This window comes from Lytechinus pictus, chromosome 2, assembly GCF_037042905.1.
Source record: "Lytechinus pictus isolate F3 Inbred chromosome 2, Lp3.0, whole genome shotgun sequence".
NCBI lineage: Eukaryota > Metazoa > Echinodermata > Echinoidea > Temnopleuroida > Toxopneustidae > Lytechinus > Lytechinus pictus.
The window spans coordinates 28,033,086-28,055,088 of NC_087246.1; the positions used below are offsets into that span (position 1 = coordinate 28,033,086).

General features: G+C 34.9%; 1 protein-coding gene across 1 annotated transcript; it reads right to left on the bottom strand.

Annotated features, from left to right (window-relative positions):
* Positions 1 to 283: 283 nt before the first annotated feature.
* LOC129282061 (cytosolic arginine sensor for mTORC1 subunit 2-like) lies at positions 284 to 20,478 on the bottom strand. Its single transcript, XM_064114755.1, has 10 exons — positions 20,258 to 20,478; positions 16,627 to 16,825; positions 13,445 to 13,518; positions 12,638 to 12,822; positions 12,152 to 12,278; positions 11,450 to 11,579; positions 10,745 to 10,852; positions 9,312 to 9,394; positions 8,348 to 8,442; positions 284 to 7,522 (listed from the first exon to the last, which is right to left on the bottom strand). The coding sequence occupies exons 2-10, from the start codon at positions 16,734 to 16,736 to the stop codon at positions 7,406 to 7,408; spliced, it is 1,029 nt and encodes a 342-aa protein (XP_063970825.1). The 5' UTR covers positions 16,737 to 16,825; positions 20,258 to 20,478; the 3' UTR covers positions 284 to 7,405.
* Positions 20,479 to 22,003: the final 1,525 nt, after the last annotated feature.

Consider the following 22,003-nt stretch of genomic DNA (forward strand, 5'->3'; position numbering starts at 1 on the left):
TTTGCTCGTCATATTCCATTGCTGGTGTTTTTTCCCTTTTAGAATGAAATTTGAGACAGGGGGCCAATTCATGAAAATACCAGGATATTTGACAGATCCAAACACCTGTCAGACATCATTGACGTGCCTCTCGTCAATGAAAGGCAATCAGTTTATCTGTTTTTTTGCCTGTTGATGGGTGATAGATGAATAGCAATATCAAAAATCCATTACAATTCTGATGATATTTAACAAACATTCTGTAAATAACAGAAACATCAATTCAGATAAAGAATACTTGATGTAAAGGTATACATGTAGTTTTTAATTCATCAATTCTTTCATACATTTAAATGTACAAGTATATAAACTATATTCATTATTTCACTCCAATGCAATATTACATGTACATAAACATCAGAAGAATGTGATCATGATTAATAGAGTAAATAAGAGGAGGGAATATATAAAGCACAGTTTATTCAAGAAAATTGTCGGTTGGAAGATTTTTGGTAATAAGATTGTCAAAGGTACAATATCCATTCCCTTTTAATATAAATGTGATTTCAGTTTATTCGTAGCAAATTCATATGAATTTTACAAAAATGAATTTATCATGTTATACATTACCTTGAAATTTTGATAACTGAACAGTTGGAGTCATTTTATCCTGGAAACTGAATGTTTTCAAGAATCAAATAATTTTAAATTCCTACAAATGACAGGTTTACATTGTTTTGGGCAAGGAAAGTTTGCATGATAACGGTCTCCGGTCATTTAGAATTAACGGCCAATGAACCGAGCATTATACAGCAATAAGATGTAACATGCATTATGGGAATGATATGTAATTTGTCCAAAACGGTATGTATATGTAAACGTTGGCAATAACTAAACGTATTTGGCAGATTTCACCTACTTATTACATAACATCTTATTCAATAATTAACACATGATATATGGACATGATCACGCCCATATTACAAAGGTAAATTGCCAATTCATCTACTGCCAACTCGTCCACTCACCACATGGTCTAATTTCATTTAGTCTAATGCCATTCAGTATATCAACAATTCGTCTAACAACCATTTGGTCCAATCATCACTTCGTCTAATCACCATTTTGTCTACGACCATTTAGTCTCATAACCAGTTGGTCTAATATCCGGTTCATTTTATTAATTTTCCACAATTTGACACTAAGTCCAATTAGACCAAATGGTATATGGAATAAATGGCTATTGGACCGACTGGTTATTGGACGGAATGGCATTAGACTAATAGACCATGTGGTGAGTGGACGAACTGATGGTAGACCAAATGATAGTAGACAAGTTGGCAATTGGACGAATTGGAAATAAACCATTACAAATCATTTCTCAATGTGATACTATAGGGTCTCCCTGATTCAGCTATCCGATGGCATGAGAACATCCTAATCCTAGAATGCTTCCCAAAAAGATCCGAAGGAGGCTTCAAATACATTTCCAGGTTCTATTGCATGAAATCTACTACATTTTGCCATCCAATGGCAATAATGTGCAACGTCCAATCGAGATCAAGGATTCCATAGGAGTTAACCTACCATTGGATGGCAAAGTTATAGCTTTCATATTCAACAGGCCCAGGTTCTGCATTCAAGCTTTTATCAACAGACTAGCACCCTATCACACCAGAATGCATTGTCATGAAGCTAGCTGGGGACAAGATTACGTGTTTATAGCTTGGTGCCACCATACCAGCTCTTCCCTGAATACTTGTACCATGATTTGTTATACTTCCCTGATGTAAACATCGATGTAATGATAGTTCATGTGTTTGGAACTTCAGCCCACTTAGACTTTGATCCTGTCTGCAGGTAGTAACACACTTTGCTGCGACACCCAAATGACATTCCACTTATAACAGAAGAGATGGACATTGGCCACAATAAATTACAAAAGAGAACAAAACAAAGGAGTACGTGACTTTATGACTTCAGGGGCCTGTTGCAGAAAGAGTTGGAATCAAACGCAACTTGATGTGCAACCAATCAGAAGCAAGTATTTGGGGATTGTGTTTGATTTCTTGAATTGTATCGATACCAAAATCTTTCTGCTCGAGCCCCTTGAACATACATATGTATGGGTATATACAGTTGTGCTCAAAAGTCAGTGAACCCTACCCCTCGGGGGGGGGGGGGGGGTACTCAGTATAAATGTATGATACGTATATGCCGCGGTTGAGACCCCCCCTCTCAGCCTTAATTCTTTTTTTTTTTCCTGTTCCGAAGACACTCTAAGTTCTGGAGACCCCCGTTTTTTATGTAGTCACTTCCGGAGCATTGCGTTTTTAGCAAACGTAGATCCAAGAGCCATTCATGCTGCCTAACATACATAGTTCCAGAGCCCTCATTTTCAACTTTGGCGTGGCACATAGGTATCATGTTATAATTCGAGTACCCCCCACACAATGCACTCCTTTATGCCGAGTGTAGACAACACTACAATGATTGATGAGCCCCAAGAAACAAACTTTAATGAACGTATGTTTTATCACCTCACTTCGCAATTAAATATCTAAAATATGACAATACCTGAACACTTGAAATATGTTAATTTTCTGGTGAGGACAGGTTCACTCAACTTTTGAGCACCACTGTATATGGTAATCGGACCGAGAGTTGTATACTGTGGCAACATAAAGATAATGTAATACAATATCGATAAAAATCATATGATGGCACTGTCTTTCAAACACAAATACAAACATAAATAAAAATGCCCAACTCCCATGCCGAGCCATTATTATAAAGCAGCATAATATGATCTACTGACCTTTCTATAATACTGTGTTCAATAAGGATTTAGAGATAGGACAGAGAGAGAGAGTGAGTTAGGGAAAACCGAGAAGGAAGTGCCCAGGACAAAGGAAGATGGAAGCGATATGAGAGCCAATGAGAGGCAATGTTAGGAGAAAGTGTGGGGGATAGAGAGAGAGCAAGAGAAAACAAGAAAAATATAGGGACAGTAAAGAAAAGAGAGGGATCTACCGACCTTTCTGTAATACTATGTTCAATACGAATTTAGAGATAGGAGAAAGAGTTTGGTAAAACAGAGGAAGGAAGTGCCAAGGACAAAGGAAGATAGAAGCGATATGAGGAGAGGCATAACATGCAATGGTAGGAGAGAGAGAAAAGAGAAAACAAGAAAAATATAGGGACAGAAAGGAGAAGAGAGGGAGATAGAGAGACGGTGAAGAAAGGGGGAGGGAGAGAGAGGGAGACAAAGGGCCAGAGTGAAGGAGAGAGAAAGAAGAGGAGAGGGAGAGAGAACAAGACTGAATGTGCTCATCAGCGACAGCACTGATGATTTGATTTCAGTCACATACATTTTCCAGACCAGGCTTGAGCATTTGAAAGTACAGAGAGCTAAAAGTAAACACAAATTGTAACACAATCAATACCGTAAATGGCTAGAATTAAATCTGGCTGGCATGATCTACAACAAAATAAAAAGCGCATCTACTGTACCTCATTGAGAAAAAATACTTATTCATAATATGCATGCATGTGTACAAACACAAAGTTGACTCGTAAAGAAAAAAAAATAGCACCATTGGTACACATGGTAATATAGGCACTGCAAACAAATCATATTCAGGCTACAACAATCACAATATCAAAGACACCTTACCCAAAGTCAAAGCTGCGTCTTTCTTGCAGTAATCCCACCAAAAAAAATTTGTCGCTAATACTCATATTTCATCATAAATGATGGGGATTGCGGGATACCTCAGTGAAAGACACTTAGCATCTTTCAAGCAGGAACAGGCCTAGATGCTATTACCAAAAGTATCTATTACGGTAAAAGTGGGAGAAACATTTGGCAATATATATGTATATATATTACTAGATCCAGTAACACTTGCTCTACCATATTCAAATATTATTTATATTCTGTTCAACATCAGAACAGCCACAATATAATATTGCCCAAGTATGAGATTATCAGAGATTTACGCGACATAGCACCATTATAAACAGTCCCTTTAAGCCAGCTGCACACTGCGATCAATTACATGTACAACCTCATTTTTCAACGAATCGCATTATGCATCGAATATGAAAAAAAAAAAAAAAAAAATCAAAATTTTACTTGGAAGTTCAGAATAATGCTAGGAGTACTAGAATCAAATTCTGCAAGCCTTGTAGTTGGACTACAGTCCAAGTTGGCTTCAAATAGCAGCCAAGGCCAAGATTTCTATGACATCATTAGTATATTTTGGAACTGACTTTTCTCACATGTACTTGCATAGGGAGGCTCGCAATAGCCTGCAGAGCGTTTCATCAACAGTTGTCATCTATAAACAAGTTGTCTGACATGAAAAAAAATCTTTGGTATGGATTGGCTGAGAAGCACTGTTACTATGGTAACAGATAAAACTGGACCGTGAATAAATCATTCAACAAGTCTTTTCATGAAACGCTCCCTAAGAGTTTGATTTTAAAAGGTAAAAGAAAGTAGTTGCAGCAAACAATTATTTCATGAAAAAGTCTTTTAAATCAAGGTAAATTGTCACCATATTATCATAGATCTAGATCTGGTACCTTAATATAAACTCATCTTTGTGAAATTTTAGCTCAAAATCGACAATTCTGATGATCACTAACACAGAAAAGCATATGTATTAATATTGCTTGGAAAAAATGCACGACATTTGATGAAATTCCGTGCTTATTTTGATCATATCTCAGCAATTATGCATTTTCTTCCAGAGCCATTTGGCACACATTTTTTATTTAGACATACAAACACTTGGGTGGTAATTTTATTGGATTCTGTTCGAACTCATTTTGAGATCGTTACCACAACTGGTATTTACCTTTAATATTCTTACAACTATTCAGAACTTGATTAATTCGACAGGCTGGAATGTTCATATCAAATGCTATTACATTCTTCTTTTTTCTTCTTCCAAAATCAGGCCACAAGTGGATCATGTCGCGTGACACACTGCAATATAGAAAGTATAAATAACTGAGCCACAATATACATGTAGGTATCGGGTTGTTCAATACAGAACAAGAATGCACACTTTACAACATCAACTGTGGACGTGCTACTGCGTACTTGCAGCGCGGCAGATGCAAAGGTGGAACTCAAGCATAATGGATGGTAACTATGCCCCTGAAGATGAAGTATAGAGGGGGCACTACACGTTCATGTTGGTATATGGCACACATACATGTATATATGTATTGATTTTGACATCATAAGCAGGGGCACACAAGATACACAAAGTTGAAAAGTTTACAAGCCCGACTTTATACAAAAATATACATTATACGTGGTATCTAGGAGTTGGGCTGATCACTCTACTGTACAAAAGAGGTATTACAATTGATATTTTGTACTGTGCAATCTAATCCATGAATACTAACAATCATTAATTTTAGAAAACGTTAATATCGCACAGAAATATAGAAATGGTTAAACCAAAAGAGGCCAATATTGATCACTGAGTACACAACATACCTTCAAAATGCCCTTATTTTCGAAATACGAGAAGAAACCATGTTAAAAGAGAGATTATTTGTAAGCTTGCAATATTTTGACTCTGAAATAAAGAATATTTATAAACAATATCACATGAAAAGTGATATTGTTTGTACTGAAATGCCCTATTGTACTGAAATGCCCTATGTTTTCATAATATGTCAAGAGTTTGAGTTGGAAAGTTGAACTTCACTTGGAGTTCATCTGTCTCTAATGCATCACTCACAGTCTTGATCTTAAACTACATGTAACTTGGCATTTATGAGGTATTTATTACAAGGTTAATCAGGGGGTGTAGCAACACTTCTGCCAAATAATTTTTTGTGGTAAGAAATATTTCATCATTAAAAGGTTCTGTTATATCTGAAGAAGGAAAATGAACTCGGAATCTATAGAACTGCGCAGAAGAAAAAACAAATCACACAGAAATGATGGCAAATTACAAAACAGATCTAAAAAGAGATGGGAATACCATAGTGAACCCCATCATAAAACAAAAAATAAATTAGGATTGGACTTGAAAATGAGATAAGCTGGAATGACGAAAGTATAATACTAACAAAAATGTAATATGTGGATGTACATAAACACAAAATATTCTTCTCTTCTCCAAATAACATTAATTCAATGATCAATACAATACTATTCATGGCAATGATTATAATGATGGTACTGTAACTGATTGAAATTTATGTACAAGATAATGATGAATATATATATATTTTTTTGCATTTTTTCATGACCCTATCGCTTTCTACAACAATCATCATTTTTTTCAATTATACGAAAATGATCAGTTATTCCTCCAATATAGTATATCTTTTATTTTTATTATTTACTGTAACAAATAATCTAACTTGCAGCAATGTTAAATAGCTGGTTTAGCTTTTAAAACATGCAGCAATTTCAGTGGTCCAATATGGCACAAGATCCCAATTGAATGAAATGAAAATTATTAAAAATCATGAAAATTATAAAAATCATGAAAATGAACATTATATAATTCAAGCCCTTAAGATATGAAATAAGCAACATCAAATAATTGACATAATTTATGAGGATACCAACTATATCGTTTCGTAGCCTGATCTGTTATGATCACCTTCATCAATAATGGATGTTGAGAATGTACATACATTTCAGGACCATCACTAACCCATGTAAGCAGCAAGATGAAATTATGTTATGGCAGATCAGATTCAAAGTTTAGAGGAGTTTATTCATTGAAGAAGAAAAAAATCTGATGTATTTCTTTGGTATTGTGGAAGTCTATAAATCATTAGATATGTCTTCCGTTTGCACTAGATAAGAATAAAATGAAATATAAGAGAAAATAGAGGCTTTTTTATGAATCTGATGAATGATTAAGAGAAGCGCAGACTGAGGAGACAGAGATGGGGTCTTGATACATGAAAGATAGTCGAGCATGATTGGACTGCATCTTCTCCATCACTGATATGACATCACTTTAAGCTCAAGCTTTAACAGGTTAGGTAGCAAACTGTAAGCATTGGAGGCAGTCAGTCAGTGCTTTTGAAGTAAAGCAAGGCCAATCCTAATATAAAACAGGCAACTTGCTCAAAGATTTTAGAATACTGTTTCCATTATACCTGAAATATGTCAATATAAATTTAACCCCAAATTTAATATTTTTACCCCCAAAATGTAATACCTGAAATATGTCATTCAAAGTTTTTTTTACCCCAAATCAAAATTCTGGGGTTGTTTTCATGCACTACACACACAAATATAAAAATATGGCAGAGTCTCACATAGACCACATACCTGCACACACATCAACATATAAAACAAACACACATAGCTATCAAGAATATATGTTATATCAATCTTTCTGGTACTACTCAGTTGCATGTAATGATGAATCTCCTATGATGATGTTGGGATTGTTTGATCAACAATGACACTGTTTTCTTGGTCTTGATGTTGGCATTCTTCACGATGAGATAATACGGTCAGTGTCTTGTTCCACTCAGTCTCCGGAACCTGCAGAGAAAGATATGAGCAATTCAACATCTGTTTCACGAAATGATTTCAGTGGATGAAAATTACTATTTCACATAGCATACACCGAAAGCTATTTTGCATGGCTTAAAGTATGTGCTTGAATATACATTTTACACCAGGACAGTAAAAAGAAAGCAATTGAGACCGTTAAAGACTGTAATTTTATGAAATTATAGACATAAAGTGTAGGAGGGCCTACTTCAAATATTGAAACAATATATTTTTGCATTTTCATTTGTTTTAGCCTTTAGGATTTTTCATGAAAACAGAGACAAATTATAGAGAAAATCAAATTACAAGCTTTTCCAAAAGCAAACAAATACCACTATGATAAGTGTTAAATTATTAACGAAACAATAGCACGATGATGAGACAATCAACAATCAAACCCCTTTGTGTTTCTATAACGATGATGGAATCCCCCAAATATGGGGATTCCATCTGTGCTTACACAATCCACTACATGTATAACTCAAGAACCGTTTACTCGATTATTACAAGTAAGGTCTCAAAATATTGAAGGAGAGATAATGAAGTCTCCAAGGGAAAAAAAATCACAATGCAAATTTATCACACAAAAAAACATTGAGGTTGAAACGATTTTTTTCCATTTTTTTTTCATATTAAGCTTAAAACAATATCAAATGGCTTCATGTTAATGATTCTTGATCTAAATGAGAATATGATACATAATGGGAATATTACTTTATGATTTATATTCATTGTTTTATTCATCAAATGCAAACTGATGTATTTCAATAATTGTGATCAGTAAAATGATCCTTAAATTGACTCTAAACTTACCAGAGTATGATCTGTGAGAAATGTACTAAGGTAGAAAATGGGAATGTTCTCACTGGCAAGAGGTTCGGCTATCTGTGCTACTATACCACACTCCTCTGTCAAAAACATATAATACAGACAAAAATTAGCAAAATTATAAAACAAAACTGACATTGACGAATGAGATCCTATTCATAACCATGCCCTCTAATATCTTGTTAAATGAAATGCTACTCAACTCTCACATAATTTGATTTTCAGGGGGTGGGATAAGTAATAAATGTTTTTTTCTAAATCAATATCTCTAGAAAATACAAGGAGTTGTAAAATAGAACATAATCTTTGGTATAATTCAATTAATTTTTTTTTATATTTACAATAGTAATAAGCCCGCTTCTAAACTAGGTTTCTAAACCAGGTTTCACCATTCATATGGTCTCTTGAAGAATCGAATTAGATTGTTACCAACCTTCTAAAAGAAACAGAGTTCTTGCCAATTTAATGAATACCATAAAGTCATTAGCAGGTCAAAATAATTCTTGTCTTTAAATAGAGTCAACAAGTTTGTTTCCTAACCACCCAGGATAGTAAAAGTGTATCAAGTACTATCTAAGAAATTCCACAAAATTCACCTCACTTCACATCTAATTACAGACAATCAAACCAAAAATATTATAGATGGAAAGAAGCTTATACAGAAAAGAAACTTGCCCTGAGAATCAGTATTGGTATAGGCACGTTTGATTTCATACAACATTCTTGTTCTATGACAATGCGTCAAATCTCAGGGCATTCTCTTAAAATGGTGAAATATCAATGAATTGAAGTTAAGTAGAAAATTGTTTGAAAAAAGGAGACTTGAGTGATAGAACAAACATTTCTCTTCAGATCAAAAGTTTAAAAGGAAAACGGGCATGCAAAATTTGAAATATTGGTTAAGGAATTACAATTCCCAAAGAATTGCCCAACTTGAAATGATAATTACCAAATCCTGTATTTTGTACACCAGTGTTAACCATCCTCCATCTCTCTTTGGCTGAGTCAACACATATACAGTTATCTGGAAACCTAGTAGAAAAACCCATAAGAAGAGAGACAAATTAAAATATGGGGAAGATTGATTCTGTAACATTGAGTGTTGTCTATGCTTCATTTTTCAGAGGCAAAATCGCAATCTTCAGCTGACTTTGCATCGTAATTTTCGTTGAGCAGGAAAGCGAGGTCAAATTGGGTGCGCCCTTTTTCAAAAAAAAAATTCTGAGTGTTGTTATGGTCGACTATTACTTTAACTTCGAACAATTTCTGATCTTTTAGTAATTGCATGGAGCTACTTGACATACATGTAGCCATAGAATTTCTACCATGGTGAGGATAGTAGTAAGACAAAATAAAGTATACACGTATACATATGAAAATAATAAGACATCAATTTGTTATGCTACTGCAGGGCTTCTGGCTCAGCGAAGTCTCATCATCATAACTTATGTCCCTTTTTTTTTAATCCCTCAACATTCATTGTGATAGTGATAGTACTTTATTTAATATTCACCCATGCAAATGTACATTGTTCATTATTAAGAAACCAGGGAGTTTTCATAGAACCATGCAACTGTATTTGCCCGCGGATTTTCATCTCACCAAAAGCATGTACCAAATGACTTCATTAAAACACGTTTACAATTGTGGTCCTGTTTATACTTCCCAAGAAACCCTGATTCTGGTCAAATGATGTTTAGAAACGCACCTTTTTGTAAGTTTACGATTGGTGTTCTGAACCGACGTTTAAATGAAAGTAAGCATGGACCCAACCATGATTTGGACTAATCACGTAAGAAAACGCTGATTCTTGCCTGAAAAGTTGAAGCATAAACACGCCCTAAGCGAAAACAATTGTCAAAATTGCATACAGCATTGAAATAACAAGAACATATCAAATGATTCAGCATATTCCTGCATAAACAGTGTCTGGTTCCAGGAAATTCAGGCAAACAATGGCCAAGGGTAAGGAATAATAACAATGCAACCTTGGTAATTTCCTTTCCTTCCCTTTCCTTCCCTCTCATTTCCTGTATTTTTCTGCTTAAATCAGATTCATATGTTTTTCGTTGAATCGTACAACACAACTAAGTATGTTTTCAATCTAAACATATGGCAGTCAAACCAACCCAACCCAGTCTGACTGACAATCACATTTGAAAGGGATAGTCTACCCTGATGTCAACTTGGTTTAGATAAAAGCAAAAAAATTATTAGAAAAATATTAGTGAAATGTTTGGCAAGAATACAACAAAGAACAAAAGAGTTCTGACATTTTCAAAGTTTTAATGACATAGATTCCCCCTGGAATTAGTAAAATGTATTATTGTCACATGACAAGGTTTGGATCAATCACATCTCTCAATGAGCATGGCTACTCACCTATCTAATAAATCTACATCTAGTACCAGCGATATCCTATCGTCTATTAGGGAATATGACACAAACTGTTCCTTCTGACTCGATGACGACACTGTCTCTATTAGATCACTGGAAAGTAGAAAATTTTTAATTATATGAGAAGTTAAATCTAAATATGTGTAGTATGTGTAATGGAAAGCATCCTTATAACTGTCTACTGGCGTTTGGTCTAATACCACTTGGTCTAAGGGGATCTAATCTTCAGATGGGCTAACAACATTTGGGCTAAACCCACTTAGTCCACTTCTCATCTGGTCTACAGGCCACTTGGTCTAATAACCACTTGAAGACCAGAAGAAGAGACAGTGATGTGTACTTGTTTAATTATCTAATAACATACGATCTACCATCTGTTACTAACACTCAACTTCTTCTGATCCTCAAGTGGTTATTAGACCAAGTTGCTATTAGACCAAGTGGCATGTAGACCAGATGAAAAGTGGACTAAGTGGGTTTAGCCCGAATGTTGTTAGCCCATCTGAAGATTAGATCCCCTTAGACCAAGTCATATAAATATATGATTTTTTTTTTAAAGTAAACTAAAAAGAGGAAAAGGAAAGCCATGATTGGGATTCGAACCCACAGCCCTCTGTTTCACAGTCAGAAGACTAATCCACTGGGCCACAATCATCCACAAGATTATAGGTGATTTGTGATCTAACTTACCATGTTTCTGGATAGAAAAGAACTTGTAATAAGCTGCTCGTGATCTTTGGCAACATATCGGGTTGTAGACTCGTGACTAAGAAGTTATTGGTTGGAAAGTGAAGAGGATACATGATTGCTCTCTTAGCCTCTGTCGATAAATAAATTGAGAAAATATAAAATGAGTTCATGAAACTCCTGTCAAAGGTCATTTGTGATCAGGTCCCTGTTTTACAAGGAGGTCCAATTGATTTGATTGATGTCCAATTGATTTTATTGATCTCAAATATGGAATGCAAGTAAACAAAACAACCGACATGCAAACATTTTACATTCTTAATTATGATGTTCAGTAAGTCAGTCATTGGGTTTTAAACCCGGTTTTAATAGTCCCAAATGAAATCATAGTCCCCACATGTTGGGACGGCATTTCAGGGATCTGTCTTACACAAAGATTCAAACCAAACCAAATTTGAGCTTATTTTGAATCTATCGCAGCCCTTTGTAAAACAGGGCACTGGCTTCCATATGAACATAATCAACCCTCAAAAATGTATGTTTAGTATTTTGAATAGAGCCTCAACTTGAGTGTGGATAGATCACATAATCAACTCATGTGTATACATGCATCATTTGTATCACATTCCATGAGAACACAGTATATCACAGACTTCCATATTACTTTGGTAATATTTCATTGCTTTTACAATATTCTTTTTTTACCTGGTTCATGGACACCATTCTGGGAAAGATCTAAGGTGACAGGTTCAGAATTGCCTTCAATTTCACGGAAGACACTGAACTGAGGGGCCAAACAATGGGTCACGCTGGGCAGGTCCTCCTCTCGTACCTGCATGCATATGATTAGGCATAGATTGGAGAAAATATGAAACATTTTGTTTTTTATTGAACTTGGCTAGGTGCTTCTTAATGTAGGTAGGACAATAACTACAAGCTGTTCATCACCACCATCAATTTGATCCCAATCACCATGAACATAATGATCATATCATCTTCACCACGATCACCATCATTCATCATCATCATCATCATCATCATCATCACCACCACCACCACCACCACCAACATCATCATCACAATTCACTACTACCATTATCATCATGTATTGTCACTATCACCAGTATCTCTGTCATCTTTAACACAATTAGCATCAACAACAGAATCGTCATCAGCATCAGATCAACTTACCAGCACATAGTCTGTTTGGCAAGTTGAGAGACAGAATATAGAGAGCCCTCTATCGGCAAGAGGAACGATAATGTTCCGAGTGATGGTAGTCATCCCTGCGTCATCATTTCCTGCCGTTGCTTCCAGGACAAGCCAAGCACTGGACTGTATCACCATACCCATCTTCTCAGCCTGGTCTGGCAAAGCTGTACCGGAAAAGAAAGACAGATAGGCTCCATCGATTTAAATTAGGTTCTATTTTTTAGGTGTATCATTTAGCACAAGAAAAGGTCTCCAATCATGTTTAATAAAGTCAGTCCAGACTTTTTGCACTAACTACAGGGAAACTCTCTACAACCCACCAATTCCTTTGAAAATGCAAGTCAAATCACATTGGAGAGCTGAGTGAATCTGTAGACTGGGACAGCATCGGGATCTCTTGACTCTGGACAACAACATATTTGCAATTGTTTGTCCGGTGCAAATCTTCAGATGATCTGCTGTCCCAGTGCACAAACTTTCGACAAAAGCCTCTCAGGTCTCCATTGTGATTTTAATTGCATTTTCAAAGGAATCGATGCGTGGTAGAGATTCCCCGTAGTAAATGCAAAAACTCTCTATTTGTAACTTAAGAACAGCAGTATGAAACACCCACCAGGAATATTTTCTATTTTCTTTTCTTAACTCTATATCTTTATAAGTGCATAGGGATTCTCTTATAAATGGCAGTGATATGCACTATACAAGCAATTTTCAATATCATCATCATTTATTTTCTATAATGAACATTGGGGATGCAGTGTATAAAGTAATCCTACATGTACATACCTTTGAAGCCTTCTTCATCAAGTATAATCGTGAAGTCTCGACTTGTCAAGGTAAAGCTGAAAAACTTGCTCTTGCTGAAAAAAAAATTAAACACCATGGGATCATTCTGTTATGGTAACATTCTAGTTAAGAGTAAGAACATTTCATTTCACGAAATTACTAGTTCATCAAAGCAACATTCTACAAAAATATTGAGATTTGTCAAAGGAATGGGGGATGACCTTTTTTCTTTTTTGTCTCCCTCCCATTTCAATTACAGATGATTTTTACATATCATTATATGTTTGATAATAAATTCATCTATACAGACAAACCTTATTGATGGTGCGTCTTCAAAATTAGGCACTCCAAGAACTGCAAATTTTTTTTATTTTTACATAAATGTTTTTAGTGAATAAGAATTTTAAATCTTTTTTGTTTGCAATTGTAGTTTAATTTTCACTATATACATCACTCTAAACCGTCAGAGGCGATGGTGTTGAATGGTTTACCTGATTGCTAAGAAAGCATGGCTGCTTGTAAACAAACAAATAAAGGACCACATACTTCTGAGTTCTCTCTAAGGGACCTTACTAAAGATAACTGCCTTACTGAAGGGCACTAGCGCACCAAGTGGGAATCAAACCCATAAGATTGTGAAACCACCACTCTACCGACTAACCCTCTACCGACTAAGCTATTACACCTCCTCAGGTCCAATGTCCTCTAAATGGTCAAATTTCATGATCAACATGTATGTTTCCTGTCCAAACCATTTTCTGATGGATTGTTGATGATAATTGTAATGTTGAATATCATTATCACTGTTAGTGTACAGTGTGAAAGACCTTTCTCTCCTTTAAAGCCATCCAGGAGTTTAACAGATAGGTTAATGTATTGACACAGTCTGGTCTCATTGTGTTTATCTTGTAATAGGTGATTTATAGGAGTAATGTCAATCTGTGACATGTGTGCACATTCTCAGTTGTTGTCAAGTTGTGTTCACATTGAAATACTGTATGTGAAAAGTGAGTCCAACTTTGGTATGAAAAACATGACAGACAAGTGAAAGAAATCAAATTATAAGAGCGTTATGACTCACAATTCTGCCCCAGCCCCCCCCCCAAAAAAAAAAAAAAAATGGCTCTAAACAAAAAATAGTTTTGTTTTTAAAATAACCTTTCAATTGGTTTGAAAATTGAATTTTGGTGATTACAGGCCTATGAAAGGCAGCATGGCTGCGAAAAAACGAGAGCAAAAGCAAATTGTGCTTGTGTTTGATAGAGGGAGGTGCGTAATCTAACAAACTCCATCAACAATTCAACTTTTAAACTCTTTGCATGCATTGTTCAACAAACACTGACAATTTCACCAAAATTAGATTACAAATAACAAACTTATTGAATTTTGAAGTTTTACAATATTTTGTGAAAAAATCATATGTATGCTGTCATTGCAATAGGTGGGCTGATGATGTCATGTTCCCATGTCCCCATTTTCCTTTCCTATTTATATTTTCATACATGTGTGAAGATAGGTCTCCAATGTGACAAAACAAGTTGCTGGTAGACAAAATTTTAGTAAATATTATTTCATATAAATTATAATAAAATACAACAGAATGAGAGGGGATATGACACAATGGTCAGTGTTTTGTTTCTAATATAATTTTACTTTTTTGTTCAAATCTCAAATCGTATTAATTACAGCCTAGAGTACCACTTCAACATTGGTACGATGAAGAGACCCTGTAAACTAGCAGGCCTATTGCAATTTAATCCACCAAGAGGTTTTGGGCATCATTTTGAGCGAATCAGCAGGCTCAAGCTGAAAATGAATGCACGATATTTTCTTATCAGGCTAATCATCAGATCAGCAATAGCAGACAATAGCTCCAACTTTATTCTTGAGAAGAAGCACCTGATCAGATATCTAGCTGACCTACGAGTGGATGAACTTACCACTATAACCTTCCATTGACACACAACTACAAGGTCAAGAATAAGATATTTAAGAGCAGAGTATAGGATTAAAGGCATTAAAACAATACCTTTACTTCTAAACGTAAAGGAGAACCAACTCACTCTGACCTAAATTGCTATGTATTTCCAGAATAAAATACAACAAACCAAAACAATCAAAATTTGATGAGAATATGATAAATCAACAACAAAGTTGGTGCACTTACCCTAGAGAAATAGTTATAATGGTTAAAGTTTACATGTAGGTCTCTGGGGAATAATTTTGCTAATCAAATTTGAAAGGTATTTTTGGTCATAAGGGCAGTTCCACGGTTACGGAGTGACATTCAGAAACAAGTTTTTAGCATTCAAACAAAGATATCACCCATATTTAAATAGTTATTTGTAAAGAAATGGTACCTAACAGTAGTTGCTGAAACCCACTTTTCAAAATAATAACATTTGTTATTTTGATCCACTGAATTAATGAGATATGAATATTCATAAACATGGTTACGGAGTGACGTAAAATGGACATGCATATTTGAGGAGAAAACATATTGCTCAAACTCTGTGAACTTTAAATGGCTATCACAATGTTGAGTTATTGATTGGATTCTATGTTGTTCTAGCTTTAATATGCTGCATTACATTACAAAATTTGTGTATTTTTTCATTAATTACAACTTAAAACATAAACCCATACCCGGTTACAGAGTGACGGTTATGGAGTGACATCTGAAATATTCACACACAGGCATCGTAAAATAAACTTATATTTTAAAACTTTCTTTTGATATGATGTAAAATGATGACCTTCAGATTATCCAAAAGAAAATTTTACAAAACAAGCAATAGTTTTCTGTTAAATTGAAATTAAGTAAAAAACAATATATGTAGTCTTATGTATAGAATTTTTTGTATGGTTTGGATTCTCCTATAAGGAGATGCGTAAGAAAAAAAGATTGTGGCTAATTATGTTCCCCTTTTGTATTTATGAAATCCCATATGAGTTTTGATAGAAAAATTTGATCAAGATTTGAAATAGAGCCAATATAATTTTTTGGAAAATGTCCACTTTTGCTTGGAATTGCCCATAAGAGAAAAGCTCTCAACTAGATGTTCTGTACAGTCCTATGGAAAAAAATCCGCTACACAAAAGACAGTTTATATAACAATCTTTGAAGAAATGTGGAGCGAATTGAGTTGCAATGTCAGGAAAATTATTCCCTAGTTCCTTACCTGTATTCATGGAGAAGGGCGAGTTTTATTAGGGAGCCAATGAAAGGAAGCAGATCTGACCGCTTGACCGTACAAACCCTCAATCGATGTTCTAGGATATGTAACTCCATGATAGATGGTCAGTGGTGCAGCCAATAGAAGATATCTACAAGGTCAATTGTTGTCTTTGCCCCAAAATAAAAAAGGAGCTTATCACAACCTGGAGTCAAAGAAAAAATGAAAGATCTCATCAGACAGTCTTCAATCAATTCTATTCATTGAAAATGACTCTAAATCTGGTAATTCTGTAGATCAGAAATCGGATGATTTCTTTTAAAAGGATTGTGACAAAAAAGCTAATGACATATTATAAAGAGAACATTTTACAACACAGATTAAACAAGTGGACACCCCTGGTCTCATGTGCATTACACAATTCAATATGACAGCAGTGTTGTCTTTGTAATGTAACATTGAAATCAAACATATTCACTAGTATACAAATATACCAGGCTTTGAGTAAGTATAGCGGGAATTATTCATCCGAGGTTGGACTGGCATTACTATTTTTCCCGAGGGGCGAAGCCCAGAGGGAAAAAATAGTGATTATGCCAGTACAACCGAGGATGAATAATTCCCTCTATGCTTTCGAAATAAAGGCCTGGTATATTTGTTTTATATCCTACTTTAATAAGTTAGAGCAATAGATCTTGATAATCTAGTTCTTGTACTCTTGGATCATCCTTTTTTTTAAATCTGAATCAAACTAGCTGCGCTGACTGACCTACTTTTCCTGAAGCGCTTAGCTACGCGCTCAGTGCGCGGAACGCGTATTAGTGCTTGCGCCATCATGATCTGTGACGTCAATGATGGAATAGTCGACTATTCCATCATTGACGTCACGGAATAGCACTTTTTCTTCGGTGGGCGTTTCATTTTCGACATCATCGCAAAATAGTGAGAATATGTTTGATCACATGATGATATTTAAACCAATCAGCATACAGGATTTAATGTATGTAGGATATAATCTTTTTTAATTACCATGGCCTTGATATCAATTTAATAATCAAAGGCCAACAAGGGTCAAGGCTTGTCGACTGGCCAAAATGCCGCTCTTACATTGTGCAAGTAAGTGGCAAATATTTGATTATTTCAATAGACAGAAAGGGAGTAAAAATAAACAGAAATCTTACCCCCAAAAAAAATGGAAAAAATGTAGAATGTATTGTGAGGGAGCATGATGCCAGCTCAGTCATCCATACATGCATAGCCAGATTACACAAAGTGCAATAGCTAGCATATTTGATACTGCATAAAAATTAATATGTTATTATTTACCGAAGTATGACCATTCCATATACCATTTAATTTAATTGCTCATGGTTGAGTGGTTAAAGGCGTCGGACTAATATAGCTCTACAGTACACTGTCGTTAAGGTACATGATTGAATCCCAATGATGGCTAACATCAATAATGGGTCTTTTTCAGTTAAAATGTTTATTCTAAACCTGAAATAGTGAATAGTGAAATAATGATAACAAGAAACTTGACTAAATATTCACTTAGTCTGGTGGATTGAATGGCGGCTTGAATGATGAATCTGGCCCAATTTTCTATAGTTATATCAAAGTCAATATGTTGGATTCAGACCAATGCAAGCAAGTGGATGATCAATGATCCTCTTCCTCTTCACATACATATCCATCTCATAAATCCCACTCATAGGTCCTGGGGATATCACTACAAGCATGAATTACGAAGACAGAAAGAACTTTGACAAAGAGGTAACTGTAATAGCGGACAATCCTTACCAACATGTACTTTATGTATCTTTTACAAAGCTGCTTACACTCCGATGAAACGAGTCTACAGTACAGCATAGTAACATTAAAATAGAGGCTAGCATTGATATCGACTATTGAGCGGCTAATGAATAGGATAGGAGGTCTACCCCTCTCCCCTTTCATTCAAACAGGCAAACGTGCTAAGTATGATGCAATCACTTTGTACACTTGAGGCATGATCTAAACCACTACAAACATTATTAAAGGTCAAGTCCACCCCAGAAAATTGTTGATTTGAATCGATAGAGAAAAATCAAACAAACATAACGCTGCAAATTTCATCGAAATTGGATGTAAAATAAGAAAGTTATGACATTTTTAAGTTTCACTTATTTTTCACAAAACAGTTCAATGCACAACTCAGCGATATGCAAATGAGAGAGTCGATGATGTCCATCATTCACTACCGGGTATTTCTTTTGTTTTTTATTGTTTGAATAATACAATAGTTCAATTTTTACAGATTTGACAATAAGGGCCAACTTAACTTAACCATAAACTGTTAAAATAATGGTAATTTCACATGTTCAGGGAGAAATAAATTTTTTTCACTTGACAAGGAGGAGAAAATTAGAATATTTCATATTTCATATAATAAAATACAAAAGAAATAGTGAGTGGGTGACGTCATCAGGCTGCCAATTTGCACACCGACCAGGATGTGCGTATAAATGTTTTGTGAAAATTAAGCGAAAGTTTAAAATGTCATAACTTTCTTATTTTACATCCGATTTTGATGAAATTTTCAGTGTTTTGCTTGTTGGATTTTTCTCCTTTTTTCAAATCAACTTTTTGTTGGGGTGGACTTGTCCTTTAAGGGCTCAATGCCAATTGACAGTCAAGTAAACAAGTACCTAAGTATACCATTGAGACCACAGTGGTCATGATATATGTATTTGATCTAAATTTTTAGTACTATTTTTCTATGCAGCACAATGGTTATTCTACATGATATATTTGTCACTGTATCTTATAGAAAAGAGTGACAAATATAGAAAATAAATGTATATATCTAAGCAATAAGCACTGCATAAATATATATTTTTACTATCATTGAACAGGGAAAATAAATTTTTATTATTGTTGAACAGAGGATATCCTCACAGACCTCTGGCAATAATGAACAACAAAAAAATGATATTCCTTTATACAAGAGAACTATATCAATATATACAGAAAACATTTTCACATACATATTGACCAATAAAAAAATATTGAATATATTACAATTTATTTCACAAAAATACCACCTAATAAGCTTGTATTTACAGGGTAACAAATTGTTAACCTGTGATTACTACAGCATTACATTTTTTAAATTCTTATGACATACAATGTAAATGGCAATAATAACAACTATCATTATCAATTATTATTAATATCATAATCATTACCATCATATCATCATCATCATTATTGTCGTTATTACCATGAGTTAATTGGAATAAAGATTCTTTCTTCAAGATGCATTTCCAAAACTACATGTTGTTACATCGTAAACAGGGGGGAGCATTTCGATCATGAAATAATTTGTCAGATATATGTTTTACCCATCAAAATACAGTATATTTCATCCTTCAGTTACTATAGTAACAGTCAGACACATTCGCCTCTATGCCAATCAAAACCAGCAAAAAGCTGTCAGGTCTGACAATTTGTCAGATGAAAAATAATGATGAAACACTCCCCAGATCTATAGAATAGGGTATATCTATAGATATATACCGGTACATGTACATATGGAATCGTTTACTTGTTAAGAGTGATTAATAGTATTAAAAAAAGAAAGAAAGCAAATTCTTACCCTGCAGTGAATCTTAACAAATTCTTTTAAATATCAATCAGAGATAAATTGAGTCATGAATTTGCATCTTCTCTAACAGGTAATTCAATGATGCAAGATGACTACAGCAAACAGTATGTCTGTCATGTTATGATAAGAAAATCAAATTCAAATGCAGCGAGTCTACAAGAGCTGGGTTTGGAGAGTATCTACTGCTGCACAGGGACTGTCCAGCCAGGTTTATAAACAAGATGTGCTCAAGGAGACAGTGTTTTGTTTCGGCTGGCTCGGTGTGCCAACAAACCAGGGTCGAGAGGAAAATTACCAGGGAAGGTGTGTTCACACGTTGAAAAAAACATCACGCACATTCGGCACCGAATAACCATGATTATGAGACCTAATATCTCCAATGCAGAGGGAAAATATTCAGAGATTGCAGGGAAAATATTGTTCAGCTTGGGCGTTGTTTGCCTCTTGTCAAGCATGGAGTTAAATAGGACAAGCTGGTTGAAACAGCACACACCATAAGCATGATATTCCAATAAGGTCAAACGGGGTGATCTCCCTATTCTACCTTGGAGTATACATGACATTGACTAGCTCCATTCACACAATGAGTGATTAGTATGGACGTGAATGATATAAAACACCATGATTGGCTCATAAGTTTTCTGATATAAGCCTACATGTTTGACATTTAGATAACCAGAAGGTTGTAAAAAGAACGAGACTTACTGAACTTACAGCAGTTTGATATACAATGGGTCTCAGAAAAAAAATGAAATCAAGAATTACTGATGACTTAATCATAACTTAATCACAAATAAAATGAGACAAATTACATATGATGGTAAAGCTAGAATCTCACCTTCCACCTGGTATAACTCAGACGCTTCTTCATTCATACATGAAAATAATTTGAATAACAGATACAAAAAAGTCGCTTGGGGGGGGGGTATCTGAATTTCAAACAGAAAATCACATGTCTAAAAAGTTGAATACTTGCTCTTTAATTTGATATCTCAATCACAGAAAATGGTCAAGAAACAACAAAGTTCTGCTTGAATTGCAATAATTTCATTTAAATGAATACGTTTACAATACAGGCTACATGTAGCTGTCAGACTTACCCGACACTTCGTCTGGTCAATGAATAAACTGGCTGTCTAGGTGTCAACATTATGAGTATGACATTCTATCATCATTATCATCATCATCCATCATCAACATGGTGATATTCAAGCAGAGTATTAAAAAGAGATGTCCAGACAGTGTATGTATGATTATGACAACACCTTGACCTTGAGGTGATGTCAAGGAAGACATCACCTTTGGCTTGTCTTGCCCCACCCCAAAACCCTGTCATTGTCCTACATGTACATGCTGCCAGTTATTGATTTCACAATCTCCTTTATCTTCTTTAATGATCATAAGAACAAAAACAGGATTGACAAATGAACGTACAAAGAACTTAAAATATCATGGCTTCAGCAATCATCTACAATGGGCAAATTAAAGCAGAAAAAGTCCTTAGATCTTTTAAATTGAGTAGTAATTGTGTCTTCATAACAAATCATCTCAAGATTGTTCAGATCAAGATAATTTTGAAAGTGAAAACTCAGATTGATGGAGATGTGCCATTCATGATCAACTGCCATTATCATTCAATGTACATCATGAATTTCCACTTGTGATGACGTCCATGTTGTGATGAGCTTGTTATGCCTTTGCACTATGTCTAGAAAAGAACTGGGTCATGATGGCTTG

Bases quoted from the DNA above. Each gene is read 5' to 3' on its own strand.
- LOC129282061 (XM_064114755.1), bottom strand. From the start codon at position 16,736: ATGGAGTTACATATCCTAGAACATCGATTGAGGGTTTGTACGGTCAAG. The intron at 9,395-10,744 runs GTGAGTAGCCAT...TTTTTCTACTAG, and splicing joins GATGTAGATTTATTAGATAG to GTTTCCAGATAACTGTATAT. The intron at 8,443-9,311 runs GTAATTATCATT...TGTTTTTGACAG, and splicing joins TGTACAAAATACAGGATTTG to AGGAGTGTGGTATAGTAGCA.